At 48.0% G+C, this 23,084-nt stretch overlaps 4 protein-coding genes across 8 annotated transcripts; 2 read left to right on the top strand and 2 right to left on the bottom strand.

Moving 5' to 3' along the window:
- Positions 1-4,023: 4,023 nt before the first annotated feature.
- TNFAIP8L2 (TNF alpha induced protein 8 like 2) lies at positions 4,024-6,837 on the top strand. Of its 2 annotated transcripts, XM_077842355.1 has the most exons (3): positions 4,024-4,177; positions 4,646-4,741; positions 5,795-6,837. In XM_077842355.1, the coding sequence occupies exon 3, from the start codon at positions 5,800-5,802 to the stop codon at positions 6,352-6,354; it is 555 nt and encodes a 184-aa protein (XP_077698481.1). In that variant the 5' UTR covers positions 4,024-4,177; positions 4,646-4,741; positions 5,795-5,799; the 3' UTR covers positions 6,355-6,837. The 2 variants fall into 2 exon arrangements, with proteins under 2 accessions (XP_077698481.1, XP_077698482.1); XM_077842356.1 differs by lacking the exon at positions 4,646-4,741 and having other exon boundaries at positions 4,040-4,177.
- LYSMD1 (LysM domain containing 1) lies at positions 6,838-14,977 on the bottom strand. Its single transcript, XM_077842354.1, has 3 exons — positions 14,050-14,977; positions 8,687-9,051; positions 6,838-8,087 (listed from the first exon to the last, which is right to left on the bottom strand). The coding sequence occupies exons 1-3, from the start codon at positions 14,227-14,229 to the stop codon at positions 7,949-7,951; spliced, it is 684 nt and encodes a 227-aa protein (XP_077698480.1). The 5' UTR covers positions 14,230-14,977; the 3' UTR covers positions 6,838-7,948.
- SCNM1 (sodium channel modifier 1) lies at positions 14,962-17,285 on the top strand. Of its 2 annotated transcripts, none has more exons than XM_077842352.1 (7): positions 14,962-15,161; positions 15,371-15,441; positions 15,675-15,745; positions 15,839-15,936; positions 16,058-16,146; positions 16,786-16,980; positions 17,125-17,285. In XM_077842352.1, the coding sequence occupies exons 1-7, from the start codon at positions 15,111-15,113 to the stop codon at positions 17,222-17,224; spliced, it is 675 nt and encodes a 224-aa protein (XP_077698478.1). In that variant the 5' UTR covers positions 14,962-15,110; the 3' UTR covers positions 17,225-17,285. The 2 variants fall into 2 exon arrangements, with proteins under 2 accessions (XP_077698478.1, XP_077698477.1); XM_077842351.1 differs by having other exon boundaries at positions 14,967-15,161; positions 15,675-15,763.
- TMOD4 (tropomodulin 4) lies at positions 16,255-22,858 on the bottom strand. 3 transcript variants are annotated; one of them, XM_077842336.1, is made up of 10 exons: positions 22,708-22,858; positions 21,521-21,685; positions 21,175-21,331; positions 20,738-20,854; positions 19,905-19,994; positions 19,590-19,720; positions 19,373-19,480; positions 18,841-18,984; positions 18,437-18,581; positions 16,255-17,126 (listed from the first exon to the last, which is right to left on the bottom strand). In XM_077842336.1, exons 2-10 carry the CDS (start codon positions 21,641-21,643, stop codon positions 16,963-16,965), a joined length of 1,179 nt encoding a protein of 392 aa, XP_077698462.1. In that variant the 5' UTR covers positions 21,644-21,685; positions 22,708-22,858; the 3' UTR covers positions 16,255-16,962. The 3 variants fall into 3 exon arrangements, with proteins under 3 accessions (XP_077698462.1, XP_077698461.1, XP_077698463.1); XM_077842335.1 differs by having other exon boundaries at positions 22,680-22,842; XM_077842337.1 differs by lacking the exon at positions 16,255-17,126 and adding an exon at positions 17,961-18,080 and having other exon boundaries at positions 22,680-22,839.
- Positions 22,859-23,084: the final 226 nt, after the last annotated feature.

Below are 23,084 nucleotides of genomic sequence, written 5' to 3'. Positions count from 1 at the left end.
GCATATTTTCCTAGATAATTGGTTTATCCAATTAAGTGCAAAACATTTTCATTATAACTGTTTCAAATAGGGATTATTCAAAAAGGTATTATTAATTTCCCGTGGATGATATGGTGGAAAGAGCATGACTGGATGGTTAAGACTGACACTGAGCTGGGAAGCATGGCTTTAGATAAATCACTTCTCTCTAAGGCTGAGTCTACTGTGTGTGGTCACTCTCCCGGTTTGCCTACCTCACAGAATCAAATGAGGTAACACAGGTGAAATGTTTGGTAAATCCAAGTGTTCCATGCATTTAAGAGGACATCACTGGGACGCCTGGGTGGCTCAGTGGTTTAGTGCCTGCCTTTGGCCCAGGGCGTGATCCTGGGGTCCTGGGATCGAGTCCCACATTGGACTCCCTGTGTGGAGCCTGCTTCTCCCTCTGCCTATGTCTCTGCCTCTCTCTCTCTCTGTGTCTCTCATGAATAAATAAACAAAATCTTAAAAAAAAAAAAAAAGATGCCATCACTTAACCAGGTTCCTTACTCAGAGGAAGCACTATGAACTTAATTGTACAGGAAACCACTGAGGACACCAAAGTCTAGAATATACATGGTTAATACTGTGTGCTCCTCTGCTATACAGCCACAAATGCTAGTTTTCACTTGTCTGCTTTGTTTTCCTAGTCTCCTCTTCTGATCTGTGTAAATTTTCATTAGTGCTCTTGCTTCTAAAATCTCCTCTTTTTATTTCTTTCCTCTCTTTAATTTGCTGCTAATTATATGCTGTGGGTTCAGAGGTTACTGAAAATGGGTGAGATTAAGAGAAAATAAAAGACTTGAATGAATTAAATGAATAGTATTTCACGTGACTATTATATTGCTACAAGTTCCACCTTATCTCCTGGCTCTTGGATAGGTTTTGAATTTATGCTTTCAGCCAATATTGATTGAGCACAATCCAGAGTGCCTGGATTGAGTTCCATGCACTCTGTAGGCATTTAGGATCATCCCTACCCTCAGGGAGTTTATAGGCTAATAAAATCACAAATTACAGTGAGGGGGGTAATTCTAATAGGGAGGTGCACAGTTCTGAAGGACCACAAATCAGAGGGGTCTCATGTGGTTCCAGAGACTCATGATGACTCCACAGATTTGACTTTCCAGCTGAGACCTGAAGGTTGAGTAGGAAGGGAAGTGTGTGGGGCAAGAGTTCTAGGCAGAGAGACAGGAAGTGGGAAAGTCTAGAACACAGGACAAGGTGGAAGAAGAGGGACAGCAACCACACATGGTGAGTACTGGAGGAACCAAGAGAATTGCAACATAGCTACAATACAAGGGGACAGATAGAGCTGAGGACAGGGAGCAGACACGAAGAGAAGCTGGAGGTCAGAGCACAAAGAATTGGTAGCAGAATTCTGGATTCAGCAAGTATCACTGTATTTGCATCTTCCTGTATTCACACTTCCCTTGTTTTTCAATTAGATTGCACATTTCTTTTAAAAAGGACTCTCGCCATCCCTATTGGTTTGGTAATGCCACCTATGACTGTCTCCAGAGTGTATGATCAGTGAATTGATCAGAGGATACAGGAGTAGAATGTTGCCACATTCATTATGAGGCTGAACTTACCATCTCATAATCTTGTGAAGTAACTAGCAGGAAAAGCACAGGCTTGGGATTCACACAAGGCCCTCATTGGCCAGTTAACTGGCTCTTGAATTTAGGGACAGGTTATTGAATCTCTTGAAGCCTCAGCCTTTTTCATCAGCCAACAGGATAGGGCGACATTTAACTCATAAAGGTACCAAAGAATGAAATGAGGTATTTATGTAACGTCGGGCAAAATGCACTCAACAAATGTGAGTCTGTAGTCACTTCCCTCACCGGAATTCTTTCCTGTGGGCCCCCACACCTTGCTCCTTAGCCATTCCCTTTCCTTTGGGCTTTGGAAGCCTTCCTTTCCACCTGCTCCTTCTGCTCAGCCTACAAATGTCCTCAAACCCCAAGCTAAAAATAGCCCCTCTCTCAGTCCAGCTTTCCACCTCCCAAAGCTACCTAGAAAATAGCTTGTTCTTCATCCCTTTACCATCATACTCGTCACAGGAATTGTCAGCATTTTCCTGTCTAGGTTGTAGCAGGGGCCCTCAGCTCTAGAGCCTGCGAAGAGGGGAGTAGGGAAGGGGCCATGACCCAGCCACTGCCTCCAAGAGGGAGAACCAGTGCTGCAGGGATGGCTTCGACTTCTGAACCTCGATTTACTCTTCAACTTTTGCCAGTCAACTTCCCAATCCTTCCCTTTCTGCTAGAACTTCTTATAAAATCACCAAAGCCCAAGGTCTCTCATCAAGCCTCATCCTGTTCTTAAGCACGCTAAACCCTGATCCAGCAGGCCCTCTCACAGCTAAAAACTTATTGGAGCCTCTAATTCATTCTTACTGAGCTATTGGTGTCTCTCCCCTGATCCAAAATGCTGAATGTCTCCCTACTGCCCACAGAAGTGTGAACCCTTGAGCAAGTCTGTTACAGCCTACCATGCTTTTTCCTTCTTCACTTCTATCTCAAACAACCTGGGTTGCAGACATACAGAATAAATCAGCACTTCCTGAGTATGCCCCATATTACCTTTATTTGTTATATGGCTTATGGTTATTTCCATTGCCTGGGAACCAACACTCTCCCATATCTGCCTAGTAAATAGTTGAATCCATCCTTCTCATTCTGCTTCTTCAGCCCTATCAGAAATTATCTACGGGACGCCTGGGTGGCTCAGTGGTTGAGTGACAGCCTTTTGGCTCAGGGCGTGATCCTGGAGTCCCAGGCTCAAGTCCTACATTGGGCTCCCTGCAGGGAGGCCGCTTCTCCTCCCTCTGCCTATGTCTCTGCCTCTCTTTGTCTCTCGTGAATAAATAAATAAAATCTTAAAAAAAAAAAAAGAAATTATCTTCTAAGTAATCTAAACTTCTCTTTACTCTCATTATTCTTCCAATTTCTATTAAGTTAATGATAATATTTGACTTGCATTGTAGTTACATATGCTTAAGTTTATCTCCCTGACAAAGCTGATTCTTTTATTTTATTTTTATTTTTTAAAAGATTTTATTTATTCACAAGACACAAAGAGAGAGAGAGACACAGGCAGAGGGAGAAGCAGCCTCCCTGCAGGAAGCCCGATGCAGGACTCGATCCCAGGTCTCCAGGATCAGGCCCTGGGCTCAAGGCAGCGCCAAACCGCTGAGCCACCCGGGCTGCCCTGATTCTTTTTTTTAAAAGATTTTATTTATTTATTTGCGAAACTGAGCATGAGCAGGGCAGCAGGGGAAAGGGCAGAGAGAGGGAGAAGCAGACCCACTGCTAAGCAGCAACTCGATCCCAGGGACCCTGAGATCATGACCTGAGCCAAAGGCAGATGCTTAACCAACCCCAAGGCTGTCTGATTCTTGATAGTAAATGTTTTGGCCTCATTCAGAAACTGTAACTTACCTTCACTTCTGCAACCACATAGCCGCTACAAAGCACTGGCAGGTAGGCTTGTTTCCTCTAGTGGTTCAATGCTGTGCTGACATCTGCTGGTCACACGTGGTCTGGCTGCCCTGGCCCCAGCTCCTTCCTCTCTATTATTAAGGGTGGGAACAGTCCATGCCACCCTACCCAGCCAGGCACTGGAAGCCTATGCTCATGGTACCCCTGCACCAAGCACCACCTTCCCTGGAGACTCTGGGAACACACATCTGCTAGTCGTTGGCTTGCCTCAGGCATCTCTAGCCTAAGCTCAATTCAATTTTCAGTCTTTCCCCACTGACCCCCACCTCAGCAATTTGTACTTCACATCCTTCCCAGCACCACAAAAATAGAAGAAGATGATCTCAAGGAACTGGGCATAAGGAAATGAAAAGACAGACAATTTAAAAGCAGGGGGTGTGCAATGCCTCCTCCTAACCTCACAAAATCAAGACTATTTCCTACAGAGTGCTGCTATTCCTTTTAACCTGTCGTGTTGCATTTCTAGAGCGCACTTGGGCCACAGACCTTCTGAGGGAGAGTGTGATGAACCGGAGGTAGAGCACAGAGCTGGTAGGTGGGGCTTGAGGGGCGGGGCCAAGCCAGAGGGCCTCTCACTGAGGAGCTTCTCCATTCTGAAAGCTCTCCCAGAACGGAGCGTCGAAGGCAAGATTGGCACCCAGCACTCGCCTCAGGTGAGGGATCGTCAGTGGCAGGCCAGGCTTTAGGGGTGATGGTGGAGAGGAGTCTCCATTCTGTCAGCCTGAGACTTCCGTGTTGTGAGACTCCCACTTGACAGAATTCGTGGGTCCCCAGCAGGGGTCCAGCTCAGTTTTCCTTGGGGCAAGGCAGCCTCAGAAGGGAGGGCCTGGTTTGGGATGATATCAAAGCAGGGCAGAGGCACGCAGGTGATGTGGGTGCGTGACAGAGTACTGACAGGTGTGAGGACGCCGTAGGGGCCACGGAGATAGACGTAAGGGCCAGAGGGAGAGCCTGGCCGGAGGACCACAGGGCAGGACCCAGACAAGAGAAAAAGGAAGGCTAAAACAGGGAGAGAGAGGACAGCGGACCAAATGTGAGATAACCGCGAGTTCAATGAACAACTGGGTAACAGGAAGGCCAAGGAGGAAGGCAGGCTCACATGGAGCAATCTCCTCTTCCAGCTACGGAGCCTGGTCCAGAAAGGCAAAGCCAAGAGCAAAGCACAGTTCCAGGTTCCCAGTGGACCGGTACAGCTCTGGCAGACCGTCCTCCTAACGGTACCCATCTCCTCGGTGTCCTCAGACTCTCGTTTTGGTTCGGGGGAGAGGGTGAGTGAGGCTGCTCCTCACTGCGGTCACAACCACATCCTGCAGAGCAGTGGAGGGGAAGTAAGAAGCAAACAACCAGAAGCACGGGCAGAGACCAGGGGAGAGAACCCTGGGTATGTGGCGGTCATGTGCCACCAGGAGGGTCCTTGATTTGGTCCCAGCAGAAGACCATGGGCCTCCAGTACCTCCTGCCCGGTTTGCCATGCTTCCTTAGCCCAAATCAAACTCATTGAAAGAATTCCAGGGAAGGAGGTTTCTTTGACTTATAGTTCGAAGCCTTGTTTTTATCATTTGCTAGTGACTGTGGCCAAGTTGCTTCACTTCTCTCAGCTTCAGGGTTCTTATTGCAAGATGGGGACATCTACCTTACAAGGGGTTGGGAAGACTGGGACAATCCCCATAAAGCACCTGGAATGGATGTTCTCAATAAACGTTAGTTACTATTTTTATCAGGACTCCTGGGACCCCTATCTCACTAATTTCCTTAAAGACAGTATAATACAGCAGCTCACACAGACTTTTGGATTCAGAAAAACAGTTGTGTCGGGCCTTGGGTAAATTATGTAAGGCAAGCCTCAGTTTGCTCAGCGGTAAAACGAGGAGAGTAATAGCCACACCTCATAGATGTATGGTTCCTGGCCGGCGACCACAATGGTCGCCATGAAAGTGATCTGCCAGGTAAGCCTCATCTTCTCCACTGTAGCGCAGCAACAGCCTACTTCCCCTTAAGACTTAACTCATGGGGGCTAGTGGCCTGTATGATCTCACACCTCCAGCCAGAGCTGTCACTGCTCCTCTGGGAAGGGTGGTGATCAGGATGTCCTACAGTACTCTAGGGAAAGAAATGGGAATAAGGCATAGAGGACTGAGGGTGCCCAGGGGAGAAAAGATGAGAAAGAGAGAGGACAGTGAGAAACCAGAGAAAGGAGGAAAATTCATCTCTAAGGAAGCCTGTGGCCTTTCTAGTGACTGACCACATACCGTCTTGCGCCCCTTCCCCAGGAACTATGGAGTCCTTCAGCTCAAAGAGCCTGGCACTGCAGGCTGAGAAGAAGCTGCTGAGTAAGATGGCAGGTCGGTCTGTGGCTCATCTCTTCATCGATGAGACAAGTAGCGAGGTGCTGGATGAACTCTACCGGGTTTCCAAAGAGTACACGCACAGCCGGCCCCAGGCTCAGCACGTCATCAAGGACCTGATCAAGGTGGCTGTGAAGGTGGCGGTGCTGCACCGCAGTGGCTGCTTTGGCCCCAGTGAGCTGGCCCTGGCCGCCCGCTTCCGCCAGAAGCTGCGTCAGGGCGCCATGACCGCGCTCAGCTTTGGCGAGGTGGACTTCACCTTCGAGGCTGCCGTGCTGGCTGGCCTGCTGACTGAGTGCAGGGATATGCTGCTGGAGCTGGTGGAGCACCACCTCACGCCCAAGTCACATGGCCGCATCCGTCGCGTGTTCGATCACTTCTCTGATGCGGGCCTACTCACGGCCCTCTATGGGCCTGACTTCGCTCAGCACCGCAGCAAGATCTGCGATGGGCTCAGGAAGCTGCTGGACGAGGGGAAGCTCTGAGGCCCGGGCCCAGCACATTCTACCTCGGCCAAACGGCAGACTGAGAAAACGACAGCCAACAGGCCTTCTAACCCTGCTCATCAGCACTAATGCTTTTCAATCCTCTGAGACCACCCCACCCCCAAACTACTGGTGGAGAAGAGGCAGAGCCGGGGGTTGAGGCCTCTCTCCGACTCCAGCCCCAGGACAGGAAACAAAGCTGCCTGAAAAAGACGAAGTGAAACTTGGATCTCTACTTCCCCCATCAGGGACATTCGAAGCAGGGAAGCCCCTCCCTTGAGGACCAGGGAAGAGGGCATAGCCCAACTAACCCTTCAGGGGACACTAGAGACGAAAGGGGATATGGGGGCCCTTTGGAGCCATTCTAGACCTCCAGCTCCAGGCAGAGCCTGGACAGATGCCAGAGGCTCTGCCCCAGAGCACAGGAAGAAAGGGCCAGGGCAGGGGAAATTCTCATAGGGGAAATAAAACTACTAAAACATGCACAGGGCTCAACGTTTAATCTCTCCAGCTTCTTATACCTTCTGACCATCACAGAGGCAAGAGATATATAAACACCACTTATCTTACTTATCACCATTTCCACAGGAGACTGAGACATAGTTCCAAGTATCATTAGGGTTCCCTTGCCTACTTCTAGTTAAGAAACAAAAACAAAAACAAAAACAAAAAACTGTACCGCAGATCAGTGCTACAAGTTGCAAATAAATATGCAGTGGGGGAGCAAGGCATAGATCAAAAGGGTCTGGTGGGGAAGGAGTGTGACAAAGAAACTCCCACAACAAAAAGGCTCCCCCCAAACTGTCCTCTTCACACTCCAAGGCAATTCTTCTTTCATCCCTTAGCCTCACATGGGCTGAAGAGAGGAGCAGGTTAGAAGGGTGAACTGGTGGCATGGAGAGTTCCGGTCCCTACATTGCTGCTTTTTATTCAGAGCAAGAGTTATAAAAAAGTTAGAGTGAACTGTTAGTCAAAACTGAGTCCAAATCCTTTACTTGGAGGTTGGGGGAAAGGCCCAGCACGGTCTGCCATTCTCTGCAGAAGGGCTAGATCACTGATTGCCCCATCTTGAGTAACGTGCTTGTCTAAGAAGGTGGGGAATGTGAGGAACTAGCAGTCACTGGCTTGCTGTTCCTGGATTCCCCCCACCCCAGACTTACAGAAATCCCATTTTTCAGTTACAAGAGGAAAACAATAAGATATAGCAAATAAATACTACTTCAATATAGCACCAAATAAATTAGGTAACATAGTCAGAAATGGGGCGGAGGCTGAGGGCTAGGGGGAGTCCTTGCCTCCCTGCTCTAAGGCCGAGGAATGGTAAAGGGATAGGAAAGGCAGCATGGATGTAAAAAGAGCCTTCTGAATCTAAAGGACAACTCTAGATTCAGCCCCAAAACTGAGGAGGGTTCTGTTCTCTGTCCCCAGGAAAGCTGCCCCAGGCGAGGGAATTCTAGATCAATAGGAGGCTGGGAAGATGGCAGGAGGGAGGAAGGTGGGCTGGGAAGCTGTGTTCTTGAGCCTCACCTCAGGCTCCTCTCCCCCTCAAGTTGCTCCTTCAACATCTTGCTTCTCTCCATCAGTTTCGGGGACATCAGAGTTTGAAGATTTCATCCTCCTGGTCTCGAAGTGTCCGGGTCCGAGAGGTTCGGGTGAGTGGCACCGGACCTAGTACTGCTCGCTGCTGCATCCTAGGGGAGCTCAGGTGAAGGCCTGACTCCTCCCCAGGTATCCTGCAGGTGAGGAAAGGGGGCAAAATGACAGATCAGGGCAAGAACCGAGAAAGGGCCCAGTGAAGGGGTACAGAGCAAGCTATCTTCCCCCCCCCTTTTTTTAAAGATTGTATTTATTTATTCATGAGAGATACAGAGAGAGCGAGAGAGAGGCAGAGACGCAGGCAGAGGGAGAAGCAGGCTCCATGCAGGGAGCCTGACGTGGGAGTCGATCCTGGGTCTCCAGGACCGCGCCCTGGGCCGAAGGCCGGCGTTAAACCACTGAGCCACTAGGGCTGCCCTATCCTCCCCTTCTAATAGACATGAGCAGCTTGCTCTGAGGTGGAGTCTTGTCACCCTCTCACTAAGTTCTAACCCGAATGCTCCTTCGTGGATCATTAGCGCTCATCTCCTCTACTCCAGTGAGCACAAAGAACCATTTTCTGCTGCTCTACCCATCTCAGCAGCCACTGGCTCTGTTGCTGTCCTAGGGCCACCTGGGCAAAAGGCTTTACCTTGCTTCTGCTGACACTGAGCTCTTACTTGTGTGCCTGGTCAGCTAAGGCTACAAGAATGGAGAAGTCTGTGGAAGGGCTTAAAATGAACCATTCAAGACTCACCCACTTTCTCCCTTTCTCAGCTTCTGGGCAGCAGCCTTCTTTGACAGGCTGATCTGTGAATCAAGCTTCTTAAGGAAATCTGAGGCAGAGAGGTCATGGATGGGAGTTGGGGGTTCCTGGCCAGGTGTGGGAAGGACTTCGCCATTAGCATGTTCTGAGCCTGGCTCCTGTTTCTTCCTGTCAGCTGAGTGTGGCCGAACTTCATCGTTCCTTGACTGTACCTCTTCCTCTCCATTCTTCTCTTCCTCAGAATCCAAACCATTGAACAGGTCTCTGGGCTCTGTCAGGATGGGGATGTAGAGGGTTTTCTTCAAGAAGATGGAGTCATTAGTATAAAGGCGGTTTGCACGCTTAATCTGTTCCATCTTTAAAAAAAAGTCACCGCAATTAATGATAGTAATAATGATCAATCTTCTGTTTAGCATCTCATGCCTTTTAAAGTGATTGTACAGAGTCCTATCCATCCATATCACAACCAAGCTAAAATACAAAGGGTTGACAGTATTCCTCTTTTATTGATCAGTGGGTTCCATACTTTCTGGTGTTAGGGTCCCTTTATGTTATCAGAAACTACTGAGGAAAAAAGCTTTCCTCAAATGTAGACTATAGCTATCAACATTTAAAGTATTATAAATTAAAACTGAAAAAATATGAAAAAAATGTATTTATTTTAAAATAACCCATTACTGGGGCCCCTGGGTGGTTCAGTCAGTTAAGCATCTGACTCTTGATTTCAGCTCAGGTCATGATCTCAGGGCTGTAGAATTGAGCCCTAGGGTCAGGCTCCTTGCTCAGTGGGGAGTCTGCTGGAGATTCTCTCTTCATCTCCCTCTGCCTCTCCCCTATCCTGTGCTCACTCTTACTCTCTCTTCCAAATATATAAATCTTAAAAAAGCAAATAAACATTACATGTTAACAAATATTTTAAGGAAAAATAACTATTTTCTAAAATAACAAATGGATCAAAAAGAGAGGCACTGTTTTACATTTTTTTTTTGCAAGTTACTTTAACATCTGACTTAACAGAAGACCACAGAAGATTCATCTATCTGCCTCTACATTCAATGGCCTGTAATATTACATGTCATACAACTTCTGGAAAATACAGTACACTCATGAGGATGAAAAAGACAAAGCCTTGTTATCATTACTGTGACAATGATTTTGACTTGTAGATTCCTGAAGAGTCTCAGGTACTCCTAGGGATCCCTAGACCTCACTTTCAGAACTTCTGTTAAAGAAGAAGGAATTGAGGCTCAGAGAAGTTACTTGTGTAAGATGACCCAGCAGGTTAATGACAAAGCTAGAAATGGAATTCTGGGCCTTTTCACTCCTTCTGGGGATGCTTTTCACACTAATAATTTCATTGACCAAATATTTATTTAGTGCCTATTTATTCATCACTGAACATAGTGACTGGCATTACCATCCACTTGCAACCCAAGGTAGAAATATGCGAACCTTAACTCATTCTTTTCTTTGACCAACCATACCACACTGATCAACAAAAGTATTGCAAAAATCTCTCTCCCATCTGGTCTGACCTTCACGTTGCCTGCCAGCACCTTAGAACATATTCTTACTACTTCTCCTCTGGGTATTATAACAGTCATTTTATTTTATTTTATTTTATTTATTTTTATTTATTTTTATTTATTTTATTTTTTTATTTTATTTTATATTTTTTATTTTATTTTATATATTTTATTTTATTTTATTTATTTTTATTCATGAGAGACACACAGAGAGAGGCAGAGACACAGGCAGAGGGAGAAGCAGGCTCCATGCAGGAAGCCCAATGTGGGACTTGATCTCAGGTCTCCAGGATCACGCCCTGGGCTGAAGGCGGCGCCAAACCGCTGGACCACCAGGGCTTACCCCTATAACAGTCTTTTTAACTGGTCTTCCTCTCTCCATTTCTATGTATCTCCACCCTGGTCAACAGCTATCTTTCTAAAAAAACTTAATCTGATCAACCTGCTACCCTGCTTATTAACCTCCTATGGCTCCCCATTGGCTCAGAGATAAAAGTCAAATTAGTGTTCAAGGGTTCTCAATCTACCCCCATAAGATGTCTAACCTCATCTCTCATCTTCTGCCATCTATATATCTTGCTATCCTGAACTTTTCATTTTTTCCCCAAACATTTTATGATCTTTCACACTTTTGTGTCTTTATCTACCTGAAATACTTCTCCACTGTCTTCTCTGCTGGGAAAACTTCTTCTCATCAAATATAACTCCCTTTGTGTTAACCTTCTCCAGGGCTCCCAAGGTATACTGTAAATAGTGCCCTATAATACCTACTCTGTTATATTGTTATTCACCCTTTTGCATATTTGTCTTGCCCAAACTCTGAGTTCTTTGAGGGCAGGGATGCTGTTCCTGTATCCTAAGGCCCTTCTCAGCATCACACAAACTTGGCACAGAGCAGAGGTTCATTAATGCTTTATGAGCAAATCAACTAGATAACAAAATATAGAAACTGCAAATGTAGTATATTAGTAAAAATCTTATGCTATACTGCGTTAAAATAAAACTGGATTAATCTCAACATATTGAAAAAAAAAATCTCAACATATTGTTAAAAAAAAGTTAAAATTGGCTCGCAGTTTTGCAGCTTTATTTTGCAAAGCACTTGATAATATTAATTTCATTTTGCCTAGATAATATCTAGGTCCCTAACTCCAAGATGCTATGAATACTGTGAATCTTTTGGTGCTTTCATTTCCTAGAAGTACCATATAAGGCAACATCATTCCACCTTTAAAAAGGATGTAACCAAAGCCAAACCCCAGAGGAGTCCTAGGCTGCTGAGCCAGTCGGCTGAGCTAGAAAGGCCATTAGAATCTAGTTAAAGAGGGTAGCCCCGGTGGCGCAGCAGTTTAGCGCCGCCTGCAGCCCAGGGCGTGATCCTGGAGACCCTGGATGGAGTCCCACGTCGGGCTCTCTGCGTGGAGCCTGCTTCACCCTCTGCCTGTGTCTCTGCCTCTCTCTCTCTGTCTCTATGAATAAATAAATAAAATATTTTTTTAAAAAGAATCTAGTTAAAGAGAACAGTTAAAAAAAAAGAGAGAGAAAGAATAGTTCAAAGGGATGATTTTAGAATGAGACAACCTGGTCTGAATCCCAGCTTGATTTAATAGACTAGTTAACTCTATTAAGTAGACTTGTAGTCTGTAGCACGTTATCTCCCTAACCCTCGCTTTCCTTATTATCTTTAATCTTTTTTTTTTTTTAAGATTGTATTTATTTATTCATGAGAGGCACAGAGATAGAGAAGCAGAGACACAGGCAGAGGGAGAAGCAGGCTCCATGCAGGGAGCCTGATGCGGATAGGTAATAACTCCGGTAATTATCATTATTTAATACCTCTTTCTCATTTTACAAATGTAAGGAAACTGAGGCCCCAGCCAGGTGAAGGGACATATGCAGGCACTCAGCTGGGATGGAGGGAGTGCTCAACACCTTCATATCCACTTCCTTTGTTTAGGCCATGGCCTCTACTTGCAGTGTTCACTTTCCTATCCTCCCAATCTCCATCTGTGGAAATCTTAGCCATGTTTTCATTCATTCAAAAAACATCTATTAGCTTCTGTGTGCTGGGATTCTGCCAGACTCCAGAGATATAAAACGGAAAGAAAATAGTTCTGTCCCTTAAGAAAAGTACAGGTTATTGGAAAGACAAACACATACAAGGTATAAACAACAGGAGTATAGGTTTGTGGAGGAGCTATAGAAAGGAACTTCTAAGTCTTTCAAGGCCCCTTAAAATTCCCTTAAAATCTACACTTACGTCTGTCCTCGTCCCTTTCCAAATATAAATGAATCTTTTCTGATTTCCTACCCTTTGTTAATACTTCTACAAACTCACCTGCAATCATTACCTGTTTCCCCCTTACATTTCTCACTAGACTGCAAATTATATGAGGGCAACAATTACACATTTTACTTATGTTTTGATCTCTTGGTCTGGTTACAACAGTGCTTAAACATACCATGCACAGAAATGTTAGCTAAGGATGCCTGGATGGCTCAGTGGGTTGAGCATCTGACTCTTGCTCTCTGCTCAGGTCATGATCTCAGGGTGGTGAGATAGAGCCCAGCATCTGGCTCTGCACTTAGCAGGGAGTCTGCTTGACATTCACTCTCCCTCTCTCTCTGCCTCTGCCCCTCCTCACCCTGTGATCTAAAATAATAAATACATAAATAAATCTTTTTAAAAATGTCGGTTAAAAAAAATAACTTAAAAATAAAAAGAGGGATGCCTGGGTGGCTCAGTGGCTGAGTGCCTTTGGCTCAAGGTGTGATCCTGGGGTCCCGGGATGGAGTCCCACACCAGGCTCCTGGCAGGGAGCCTGCTTCTCCCTCTGCATATGTCTCTGCCTCTCTCTCGGTGTCTCAGGAATAAATAGAATCTTAAAAATAAAATTAAAAAAATAAAAAATAAAAATAAATGTTGGCTAAATTTGACAGGATATGGGAAAAAATTAATCAGTTTCAATGCAATGTATTTTTTACAGCTATCAAATATACCCCATGCACAGCCTGAAATGCCTGGTGTAGAGTATCTGTTTTGCACCATGGAGGCCACCCCACGGAAAGAAGGCAGAGCACTGAGGAGTAAAAAAGAACTAGAAGAGACAGACTTTAAAAACTTAGAACTAGGGTGGCTTAGTTGATTAAGCAACAGACTCTTGAATTCAGCTAAGGTCCTGGGATGGATGTGGGGCTCCATGCTTGCCTGCCAGTCTGCTTGGGATTTTCCCCACCTTCTTCCCCTCTCCTTCCCCCTCTTCCAAAAATAAATACATAAATCTTTGGGAAAAAAAAAAAAAAAACCCAACAACTTAGATCTAGAGTGGTTAGAGCACTGGTCTCACAAAGAACCTTAGAAACCAACTCTCCACTGTTTGCTGTAAATGTTTAATCACTTGCAATTAAAAAGTTTCCATGTGGTTAATATTACGAGCTTTGGAGTCAGATCTGTTTGAATTCCCACTCTAATGCTCATTGGTTATTTGACCTTGGTCAAATTGGTTAACCAATCTAAGTCTGTTTCTTCATCTGTAAACAAACGTATGCTTGACGGGGATGGGAGAACCAAATGGGCCAATGTATGTAAAACCTCTAGAATAGAGACTGGCATAAATAGAAGCAGCTCCTCTCCACCCGGATAGTGGCACAGGGTCTGTCCCAACCAGACAAGGCAACACTGAGATGGGAGAACAAAAAGATAAAGGTGGGTCAGACCACAACACAATTAGGAAATTTCAGGGGAAGTTGCCTAGCCGGGTCATTACATTCTAATGAGGAATAATCTCTTCTGAGTGGTTGTCTGCATCCCTACCATGGAAGACTCACCGTCACCCCGTATTTCAGTGCGAGTCCAGCCAGGGTGTCTCCGGGGGCCAGCTGATGCTCCAGGCGTCTTTCCCTCACCGGGGAGCAGGCTGACTGCACCAGGCTTCCGTAAGAACGAGCCCGGCTCCCCTGTAGCAGTCCTGACCCCCCGAGGGGGGCCTGTCTAGAGGACGAAGCCATCTCCTCACCCCGCCGGCAGCTGGGGTTGCAAGTGAGGGAGGCCTGGCTAAGTGCCGACAGCCACGGGGCTGGGGGCGAGGGACGTCTATCCAGGGGGTTCCTTTCCCCCGTCTCCTCTCACAACTCCCCCGTCTGCCCCGGCACTTCGCGCCCCCGCGGCTCTCGTTTGTCCCGCTTCCCAGGCGCCTTCCCACGAATCTGTATCCCGAGGATCCAGTCCCTACCAGAGTCTCTCCTTATTAGCACCCCGCTGACTTTCAACCCTCCCACCACTATGAACTCTGACCTTTGAACTGTAGTTACCCTCCACACTCCGCTCAGCTCGCCCCTCACCCCCAGGTCAGGCAGCCTCGGCCTCCCAGGTTCCCCTCACACCCCGGCCCCGCCTCGTCCCGGGTTGGTCGGCTTGTGTCAGGAATAAATCCAGCCCCCTCCTGGTGGGCTGTCGGCGGCCAGGGAGGCGCGTGAGGACCGCGAGAGTTTGTACTACACGTTCCACTCAGAGATCTTCCAAGGCCCGCTCCTCAGCAAATCCGTCACGGCCTCAACGTCGGTCTCCACATTTAAGTTCTTGTCTCCCCAGACGCCTCGAATCAGCCAAGATGCAAGGGCCGGGAGCCAGCTGGGTGGCAAGCCCTTTGAAAAAAAGACTTCATTTCCCAAAACGCCCCGCGCCTGCGGGGTCGCCGGGTCGCGTGGGCAGTGCGGTCGGCTCCGCAGGCTGTGGGCGGGCTTTCCGCGAGCGCTGTGCATCTAGGGAAGTAAGGAGGCCAACCGGAAAGAAACCCGACGGGAGAAGACGCCTTACTCTCGCTACGGTGGCCTGAGAGGAGTGGCCGAGGCGGCTCGGGAGAATTGTTCGCTTCTGGAGCTCAGTCGTAATGTCTTTCAAGAGGGAAGGGGATGATTCGAGTCAACTCAATGTGCTCAAAGTAAGCGCGAGAGGGGAGCATCGGGAAGTTTCACTGCCCCGTGAAGGAGCTGTTTTGTTGCTCTGGCAACAGCTGCGGGGCCGGCGCGACCAGAGCTGGGTAGTGACCCCTTCTTCGCCCAGTGATCTCTGTTCTCATGGTCCTTTTTGCCTTTCAATCTTTGACCCCTCCCTCCTCTCCCACTGGTCCCGTCCGGCCACCCCCTGCAGAAACGGAGAGTCGGGGACCTGCTGGCCAGTTATATCCCAGAGGATGAAGCGCTCATGCTACGGGATGGACGGTGAGGGCGAGGGGTGATCAAGCCCGAGGGTGCTGCGGTTATAGGCTTCGTATAATTTTGTTATCAAGGGGGGAGCGGGAGTATCTAGGATTTTCTGATGGGGGATGAGGGACAGGGATGTGGGTGGTGGAAATTGGGAGACCCTAGAGTTTGGTTTTGGAAAGGGTTGCTAGGTCCAGGTGGAACCAGACCCCACTCACCTGGCACCGAATATCTTCTACCCTCCTCTCCAGCTTCGCTTGTGCTATCTGTCCCCACCGACCTGTACTGGACACCCTGGCCATGCTGACTGCCCACCGTGCAGGCAAGAAACATCTGTCCAGTAAGTGAGGGAAGACAAATCTCTGCAGATCACTCTTGCGGTTTTGTTTTTAATTCTCTTCCCCTCTACCTTCAGGCCTGCAGCTTTTCTATGGCAAGAAGCAGCCAGTAAAGGGAATGGAGCAGAATCCAAGACAGCAGAATGAATTGAGGCAGTCAGAGATCAAGGCTGAGGTAGGTAATCAGGGAGGGGAGGGTGTGTTTTGGGTGGGCCTGCTGCACATCTTAGGCTTGAAGGGCTTCGACTTCTTTCTAGCTCTGAAGACACTGACTGTGTTTCCCATCTCCACACCAGGCTCCTCTGTTAACGCAGACCCGACTTACCACCCAGAGTGCTCTGCACAGAGCTCCTCACTATAACAGTTGCTGCCGCAGGAAGCACAGGTCTGTGGGGTGGGAAAGCCAGAGGTAGGGCGGGTCAGAGGAGATAGATGGCTCTAAGATAAAGGTATTACAAATTGTATTCTCAGGAATATTAATACTCCAGAGATGTTTACTGATATTTCAGAAAAAAAAGAGAATGTTGCTTTTTTTTTTTTTTTTTTTAAGTTTAGGAAACGGCACTTTGGTTTTTGTTCTAAAGATTTTACTGATTTATTCATGAGAGACAGAGAGAGGCAGAGACATAGGCAGAGGGAGAAGCAGGCTCCCTGTGGAGAGCCCAATGCAGGATTCAATCCCAGGACCCCGGGATCATGACCTGAGCCGAAGGCAGACACTCAACCACTGAGTCACCCAGGTGCCCCAGGAAATGGCACTTTGTGATCCTACTTGAAGAGTAGTAATATTAATATATTCGAAGGGCTCTACAAAGTCTAAAGATTAAAAAAAAAAAACCCTCAAAATGTTATACTAGCCTTTTAAAAATTCATATGATTCCAAAATTCTTTTTTTTATGCAAGACATTTACTAATATCTTGAGGAACACAGTTTAGGAAACACTTCTGTAAGGGATTGGGAGTCATAGGAGAATTGGCCTTTTTCCTTTACTACTTTTATAGACGTTGATTCTTCTCTACCTAGACCAGAAACCCCTCGTCCCTCTGTCTCCCATCCCCCTTTACCACCCCCAGAGGTTGAGCCTGAGAGTGGGAAGATCACTAAGGAACCCATGCCTGGAGCTGGCCCACAGGCCAAGGAGTCAGCAACTGTCTCATCCCCTGTGCCCATGAGCCCCACGAGGAAACGAGCCCTGGATCATTACCTCACCCTTCGAAGGTTTGTATGCAGAATCACTTTCTTCAAGTTTTCTCTTTTCTTTCTGAGTTTTCTTATTTCAATCCTTCTCAATTGTTTTTCTCTTATCCCCATTAACTTCTTAAACCTCTTTTCCTGATTTATTCTATTTTCTGTTATTTGCAGCTCTGGATGGATCCCAGATGGACAAGGTCGATGGGTAAAAGATGAGAATGTTGAGTTTGACTCTGATGAAGAGGAACCTCCTGACCTTTCCTTAGACTGATACCCTCTTTTCCCCCTCAGTTCACAAATAAATTTCAGCAGGCTCCAGGAGTCTAACTTTCTTCAAGTCTACTTCCTTGCCCCATTTCAGGATTTCACTGGTGGATTTTTTTTTTTTTTTTTAAGTAGGCTACACACCCAATGTGGAGCCCAATGTAGAGCTTGAACTCATGACCCTGAGATCAAGACCTGAGCTGAGATCAAGAGTCAAACTCTGATTAACCAACCAAGCCACCCATTTCAGGTGTCCCCCATTTCAGGACAGCCAGGCCCATTCTTCCCTGAAATGTACACAGCTCCCCATACTTCTGACCCCTCCCCCACCTTCAACCAAAGTACTGCCAAGCGTCAGCTGCATGCAGCCCAATGCCCTATTAATAAGTCTGTCAGAAGGAGGTCTTTGCCCTTCATGTTGTCTGCCTTCTTCCCCACCTTCACTCAAAGTTCTTTCCTCCTTCAGATCACATGAAGTTGTAGTTAGACACCAGGGGCCCTACCCGTATCTGAAAAGAGGGCTGGGGTAGTAGGTACCCTGTGAGAGCAGAAGGGACTAACTGCATTGGCAGGGCCACAGGGAACACCAAGGGAGGGAGCTGCCCCACCTCTGCCTAGTAACTTGAACCTCCCTGCCTGCTGATCCCCAGAGTATAAATAATCCCCTGATGAACTGGCAGTAACCCTTGGGGGTTAGCGCCAAGATTCCCACCCCAAAGCCCGAGGAAAGAGGGAGGCAGGCAGAGTGGACAGAAGGGCCTTTATTTACAGGAAAGGGGAGAGAGAAGGATTTAGGTATTCAGGGCTCCCAGCTCTAGTTGGTAAAGGGAAAAGGTAGCGTTATCTCTTTTTTTGCTGGCGGCCTATAACAGGAAAGAGGAAACACAAGTCTTTGTTTTATCTCTTTGCTTCCTGCAAAGGTACTCATCTTCCCCTTTCCAGTTCCTTGGCCAGACTCAAAGAGGTAATGCCTTAGGCCAGCAAGCATACCCACCCCACATGGCAAGTAAAAATGCCATGCCCACAAACAGGTATGTCTGGCTTCTTTTCCACCTTTCTGCAGGTATAATTTGGGGCAGGAGACTTTTCTACTTTCTCACAGGGTTTAAACTTCTCATGTGAATACTGCTTTGGCAGCCCACAGGCCATTAGTCACTAAGCTTTCAGATTCACTACCTATTTGCCCTTTCCGCCACACAACAAGTTTGTATTTACTCACGTAGTTCATTGTTCCGGGTCATGGCCTGGGCTGCCCGAGCTCGTGGCCCCTGCTGTGTAAAGTGGTAGCCAAAGCGGACAATGGAGGGACACTGTTCGAGAACGGTGGCCATCTCCATCTCCACTGCATCACCAGGCCACTGGCGCTGGGGGAAGGAGAGATGAGACCTGTCAGCCACGCTCTCTGCCTGGTTCATTGTCCCACACCACCAACCCTTTGGGAGGTCAAAGAAGCTTGTTTCATCAGAGTGGGTGATGAGAAGTGCTGACTTGACTCCCTTCATAGAGACCATGAAGAGGAGAATTCAGACAAAATTAGATGAGATCCTGACCCAAGGGCTGCTCCAGAAAAGAGATTCAGTGAGTATTACCTGAATGCAAAGACCAGAGGAAGGTAATGCTGACCTGGTTGTCTACACGCAGCTCAGTGAGTGTGGCATTTTCCCGAACTGCCTTCAGCACAGCCATGAGCCCTGTGCTGCTAATGAAGTTGGATTCAATGTTCAGGCTCTGGAGGCTACGATTCTCACGCAACATGTCAGCCACCGCCTGGGTAGTAGGGACTTGGGTTAGGATTAGGGGATAGTTTCACAGATGACTGAGGAGAGAAAGAACAGGAGCAAGAGGGAAACACAGCTCTTTGAGAAGAGTCCTTGAGGAGCTGTAGGTGGGGCTCAGGGAGATGGAAGGGAGCACAGGTAGTAGGGGAAGCGGGGAGGGTAGGCATGCAGTGAAGTTGGTGGGGTGGTAGAGAGGGCCATGGCTCTCTGAGAAGGTGATCAGAAGATTTCAGAGTGATGAGCCATAGGACTGGGCGTAGGCTACCCTAAGAGAACATTGATAGGAAAAGCATCCCCAGCACAAACCCTTATGACAGCCCTGGCAGGGGTGCATGGTAAAGTATGGGGAGAGGACTAGGGATTTCAAGTTGCCTTACATTGGCAATGGGGTCCCCACTCCTTGTGGCCACAAGACTGAAGCTCCGGACGTAGGTATTTTTCTTCATGGCCTCACATAACTCAGTTAGCATGGGTATTGGGATGTCCTGACAGAGGGGAAGAGGAAATGGCAGGCTAAGGGACTCACATATCTGGGACTCACATAGTTAAATGGGCATTTAGTATTTGGAGGATGGGTGTGGGGGGGTCAGATACCTGTATGTTATTGAGGTTAACTTCCTCCAGCTCCTTGTCATTGTTTCGAACACTCTTCAGGATCTCCTCAATGTTTGTAGGATTTGGGGGCTCATCTGGCACTGGCTTATACTTGTCAGGCTGTACCACACCTGGTGGGTGAGGGCCAGAAGGAAACCCCAGCCTGTCCCCCACAGTCTCCTCCTCATAGGTTCTCTTATTATTCATGCACCACATCCTCTCCGTGATCACCCTGTTTTACCCTTTGCTACCTTCCCGCAGACCTTGGGAGTGGCTGCCAAAAGTCGTGGGTGCTGTGCCCCCAGACACACTCACTGCTAATGCCTTCTGTGTTGCAGATTTCTCCACTGCAGATGGCGTCATAGTATTGCTTGTTGCTCATCAGTGTGTACATGCCCAGAATTGCTGGAGAGAGCAAGTAGGGGGGGACAGGGAATGAGAAGGGGTTTGTTTCCAGTACCCCTTCCTCATTCTGAATCTGTTGAAGTTTTTTTTTTTTTTAAGATTTTATTTATTTATTCATGAGAGATGCACAGAGAGAGAGGGAGGGAGGCAAAGACACAGGCAGAGGGAGAAGCAGGCTCTATGCAGGGAGCCCGATGCGAGACTCGATCCCGGGTCTCCAGGATCACACCCCAGGCTGAAGGCGACGCTAAACTGCTGAGCCACTGAGGCTGCCCCTGTTGCAGTTTTAAAGCCTGACCTCTCCCACTCTTCCAAAGAGGTTCCCGCTCTCCCTAGGTCCCAGAGTTCCCTTCCATGAGCTGCTCAAGGTGTGATTTGTAAAAAACTTTAAGACCAGGCTAAGGGAGGGTTCCTAAGGAACCCCTAGAGGGGGAAGGAAGGAAAGACCAAACGTGCCAAAAAAAGGGATGAGGGAGTCTGTCCCACTTCCTCCTGTTTTCAGCCAGACTAGTGACACTCTTACCTGCTTTATGATCCCTGTAAAATTGCCTTTGAGATGTGAACTTACTAAATTAAAGAATGAATGAACTAATACATAAAAAAAAAAAAACAACAAAACACGACCTTGAGGCTTTCTTTAACATCCATGTCCTGTCCAAGGCTTTCCTCATGAGTCCCATGCCCTGGGTAGGACCCCCCGCCCCTGGTGTCGTCACCCTCCTCAACTTTCCACAGCTGCCCACCTGCTATATCACACATTTCAGCATCTGTGGCGTTGGCCAGTGCCTCTTCCAGTTCAGGCTCCAGAGTGATCTGCTCCTGTACAGGAATTTCTCTCTTGGGCTGAATATAGGGCTTCCCTGATGGGGAGATGAGGGATGGTTCAGGTAGAGGGCATTCCTCCTAAGATCCCTGTATCCAGCTTCCTTTCCTTCTCCGGGAGGTGGAGGTCTGGGTCCTAGGGGCCACTGTAAAGCTTGAGTCCTCTACCAGATCAGGACTCCTGAGTCCCCTGATCTCTTCTAAAAGTTGGAGAAGTGAAAGATGGCATGTAGGTTTCAGGGTGGCCGAGTCCCTGGGCAGCTAGGAGCTGGAAGGCGAGAGGGAGGCTGGAGGGGGGAGTACAGTTGAGAGACAACCATTTGGGTTTTGGTAGGCATGGTCGTGAGGGTCTCCATACCCTTTTTCTCCCCTGTGAAGGGCACCAAGTCGTCCCGCTCTTTGACCTCGAGTGCCTGCTGCTCCAGGTACTGCAAAAGGGCATCCCGATCCAGCGGCCCTGTTGGACTCTTCTTTGTCTGGTCACGTTGCCTTAGTCCAGCTGGCAGGAGCATGTTCTGAGGGGTAAGTTTTGGGGAGCAAGTTGGACCTCTGATCTGGGGCACCTTCCAGGGCTCCCTAAAACATCTGCAGACCCCTTTTCCTTGGCCCCCTTGGGACTCCAAGCCCTGTAGGCAGCCTGGATCTCAGCCACCCAGGGCCCCTCCCCCTTCTCAAATGCCTGGAGACTGCTCCCAGCTCCCTACCTCGGGGTCCATCTCCTGTAGCTCGCAGTCCAGCTGCTCTAGCTCCTCAGGGCTCAAGGTCCTTAGGATCTCATCTTCATCTATGTCTCTGTATTTCTCCAGTTCCTTCTGATATGATGACATGATGGACCCCACCCCCTCCCCACTGTGTGGCACTCACGGAGCCTGGGGAACATGGGGAAAGTGACTGGATAATGGAAATGTGCACACAGACACAGCAGGACACAGACCGGCCAGGGGGCAGAACAGTGAACTAGATGCCTTGGCAGTTAGAAATCTAGTCAGGCATGGGAGTATGGGGGAAGGTTAGGTTGTTTAGTTAGAACCAGAGCTTCCTTCTTCCTGCTTCCCCAGCTTCAACCACTGGTTGGGGATCCCAGACATCCAAGCTGGATTTGCCTGCCCATTGTATTACAGAGAAATCCTGGCAGCACCCTCCCCTCTGACCTCGGCGGTCGGTGCCTCTTGCCCAAGCACAGCTGCCAGGGCCCCTGCCAACAGCTGGCCCCATGCCCAGTTCCTATTGAAAGGAAGGGGGGCATACAGAGAGCTTCAGGGAAATTCCTCCTCTCTTCCCCATAATCGTCTTTTTCCTATACTGGTTTAAGGAAGCAAGGGAAGCAGGGAGAAAAGAGGCAGTTTTCTTACCCTATCCTCATTTCCTCTTTTATTGTGGGAGAATCAAGATTTCACTTTCTATGTTTGCTAAAACTAAAGCCCAAGGGAAAGCAAAGGCTCAGAGGAGCTGGGGGACTTCCAGGTTGGGGGAAGGGTGGTACGCTCTCAGAAGGGACTGAGTTCCCATAATTTGTCCCTGGCTTTGGATGGGAAGGTGACACCGGACCAATGGGTAGGAAATGCCTTCTCCACATGCAATAAAGTTTCTCTAAATACAGCAGGAAGATTAAACTTGTCCAATCTTTTACATTATAGAAAATACACACAAGCTACACATACACACCATGCCAAATATGAAAGATCCACAAAGTGTGTGAGATACTTGCACTGACAATGTAAACTACAGTTAAGGGATAGGACAGTGGCAGAAACATACACCAAGAACAGAAACACGCTTCATATCATTCCCAGTAGGAGCCACCCCTCACCTCCCATCTCCCACCGAGCTCTGATCCATAAGCCCCCTGCCTTCCCCACCTACCAGTCCTGGTGGCCACTTCCCTTCTCACCTCCCCTTCTGTCGGTTTGTCAGTGCTACTGGAGCACTGTCTCAGCAGCAGGAGGAGCCCAGCGCCGGGGAAGAGGGTGGGGGAACAGTGAGCTCAGCATTTTATTATTTTAGCTCTGGCCAGGTGGGGGGTAGTGGGAGATCACATATACACAGCCCCCATACCCTGCCCAGCCCTGAGAGCCTCTAGTGGCCAGTAACAGCCATGGCACTTCCTTCCCTTCGTGCATATGAGCCCAAGTCCTACAAACTGTTCTAGGAGAACCACACAGTTCCTACTTAATTGGTGCCTTGCTATATTCAAAGCAGGGAATATAAGGTGATATGAAGGTAAGTATAAGAATTTTGTTTGGGTGTCTAAAGGTGTTTATAATCCAG

This window comes from Canis aureus, chromosome 12, assembly GCF_053574225.1.
Source record: "Canis aureus isolate CA01 chromosome 12, VMU_Caureus_v.1.0, whole genome shotgun sequence".
Classification (NCBI taxonomy): domain Eukaryota; kingdom Metazoa; phylum Chordata; class Mammalia; order Carnivora; family Canidae; genus Canis; species Canis aureus.
The sequence above is the reverse complement of the archived record's forward strand: the minus strand, read 5'-3'. Positions and strand labels throughout refer to the sequence as shown.

Coding starts and splice junctions, on each gene's coding strand:
- TMOD4 (XM_077842336.1), bottom strand. CDS start 21,643: ATGTCATCATATCAGAAGGAACTGGAGAAATACAGAGACATAGATGAA. Junction 19,995..20,737: donor TGAAATGTGTGATATAGCAG/GTGGGCAGCTGT, acceptor TGCTCTCTCCAG/CAATTCTGGGCATGTACACA. Junction 19,721..19,904: donor CAACACAGAAGGCATTAGCA/GTGAGTGTGTCT, acceptor CTCACCCACCAG/GTGTGGTACAGCCTGACAAG.
- SCNM1 (XM_077842351.1), top strand. CDS start 15,111: ATGTCTTTCAAGAGGGAAGGGGATGATTCGAGTCAACTCAATGTGCTC. Junction 15,937..16,057: donor AGTCAGAGATCAAGGCTGAG/GTAGGTAATCAG, acceptor TCTCCACACCAG/GCTCCTCTGTTAACGCAGAC. Junction 16,147..16,785: donor TGCTGCCGCAGGAAGCACAG/GTCTGTGGGGTG, acceptor TTCTCTACCTAG/ACCAGAAACCCCTCGTCCCT.
- LYSMD1 (XM_077842354.1), bottom strand. CDS start 14,229: ATGGCTTCGTCCTCTAGACAGGCCCCCCTCGGGGGGTCAGGACTGCTA. Junction 9,052..14,049: donor CACTGAAATACGGGGTGACG/GTGAGTCTTCCA, acceptor TTTTTTTTAAAG/ATGGAACAGATTAAGCGTGC. Junction 8,088..8,686: donor CTGAGAAAGGGAGAAAGTGG/GTGAGTCTTGAA, acceptor CCTCACCTGCAG/GATACCTGGGGAGGAGTCAG.
- TNFAIP8L2 (XM_077842355.1), top strand. CDS start 5,800: ATGGAGTCCTTCAGCTCAAAGAGCCTGGCACTGCAGGCTGAGAAGAAG.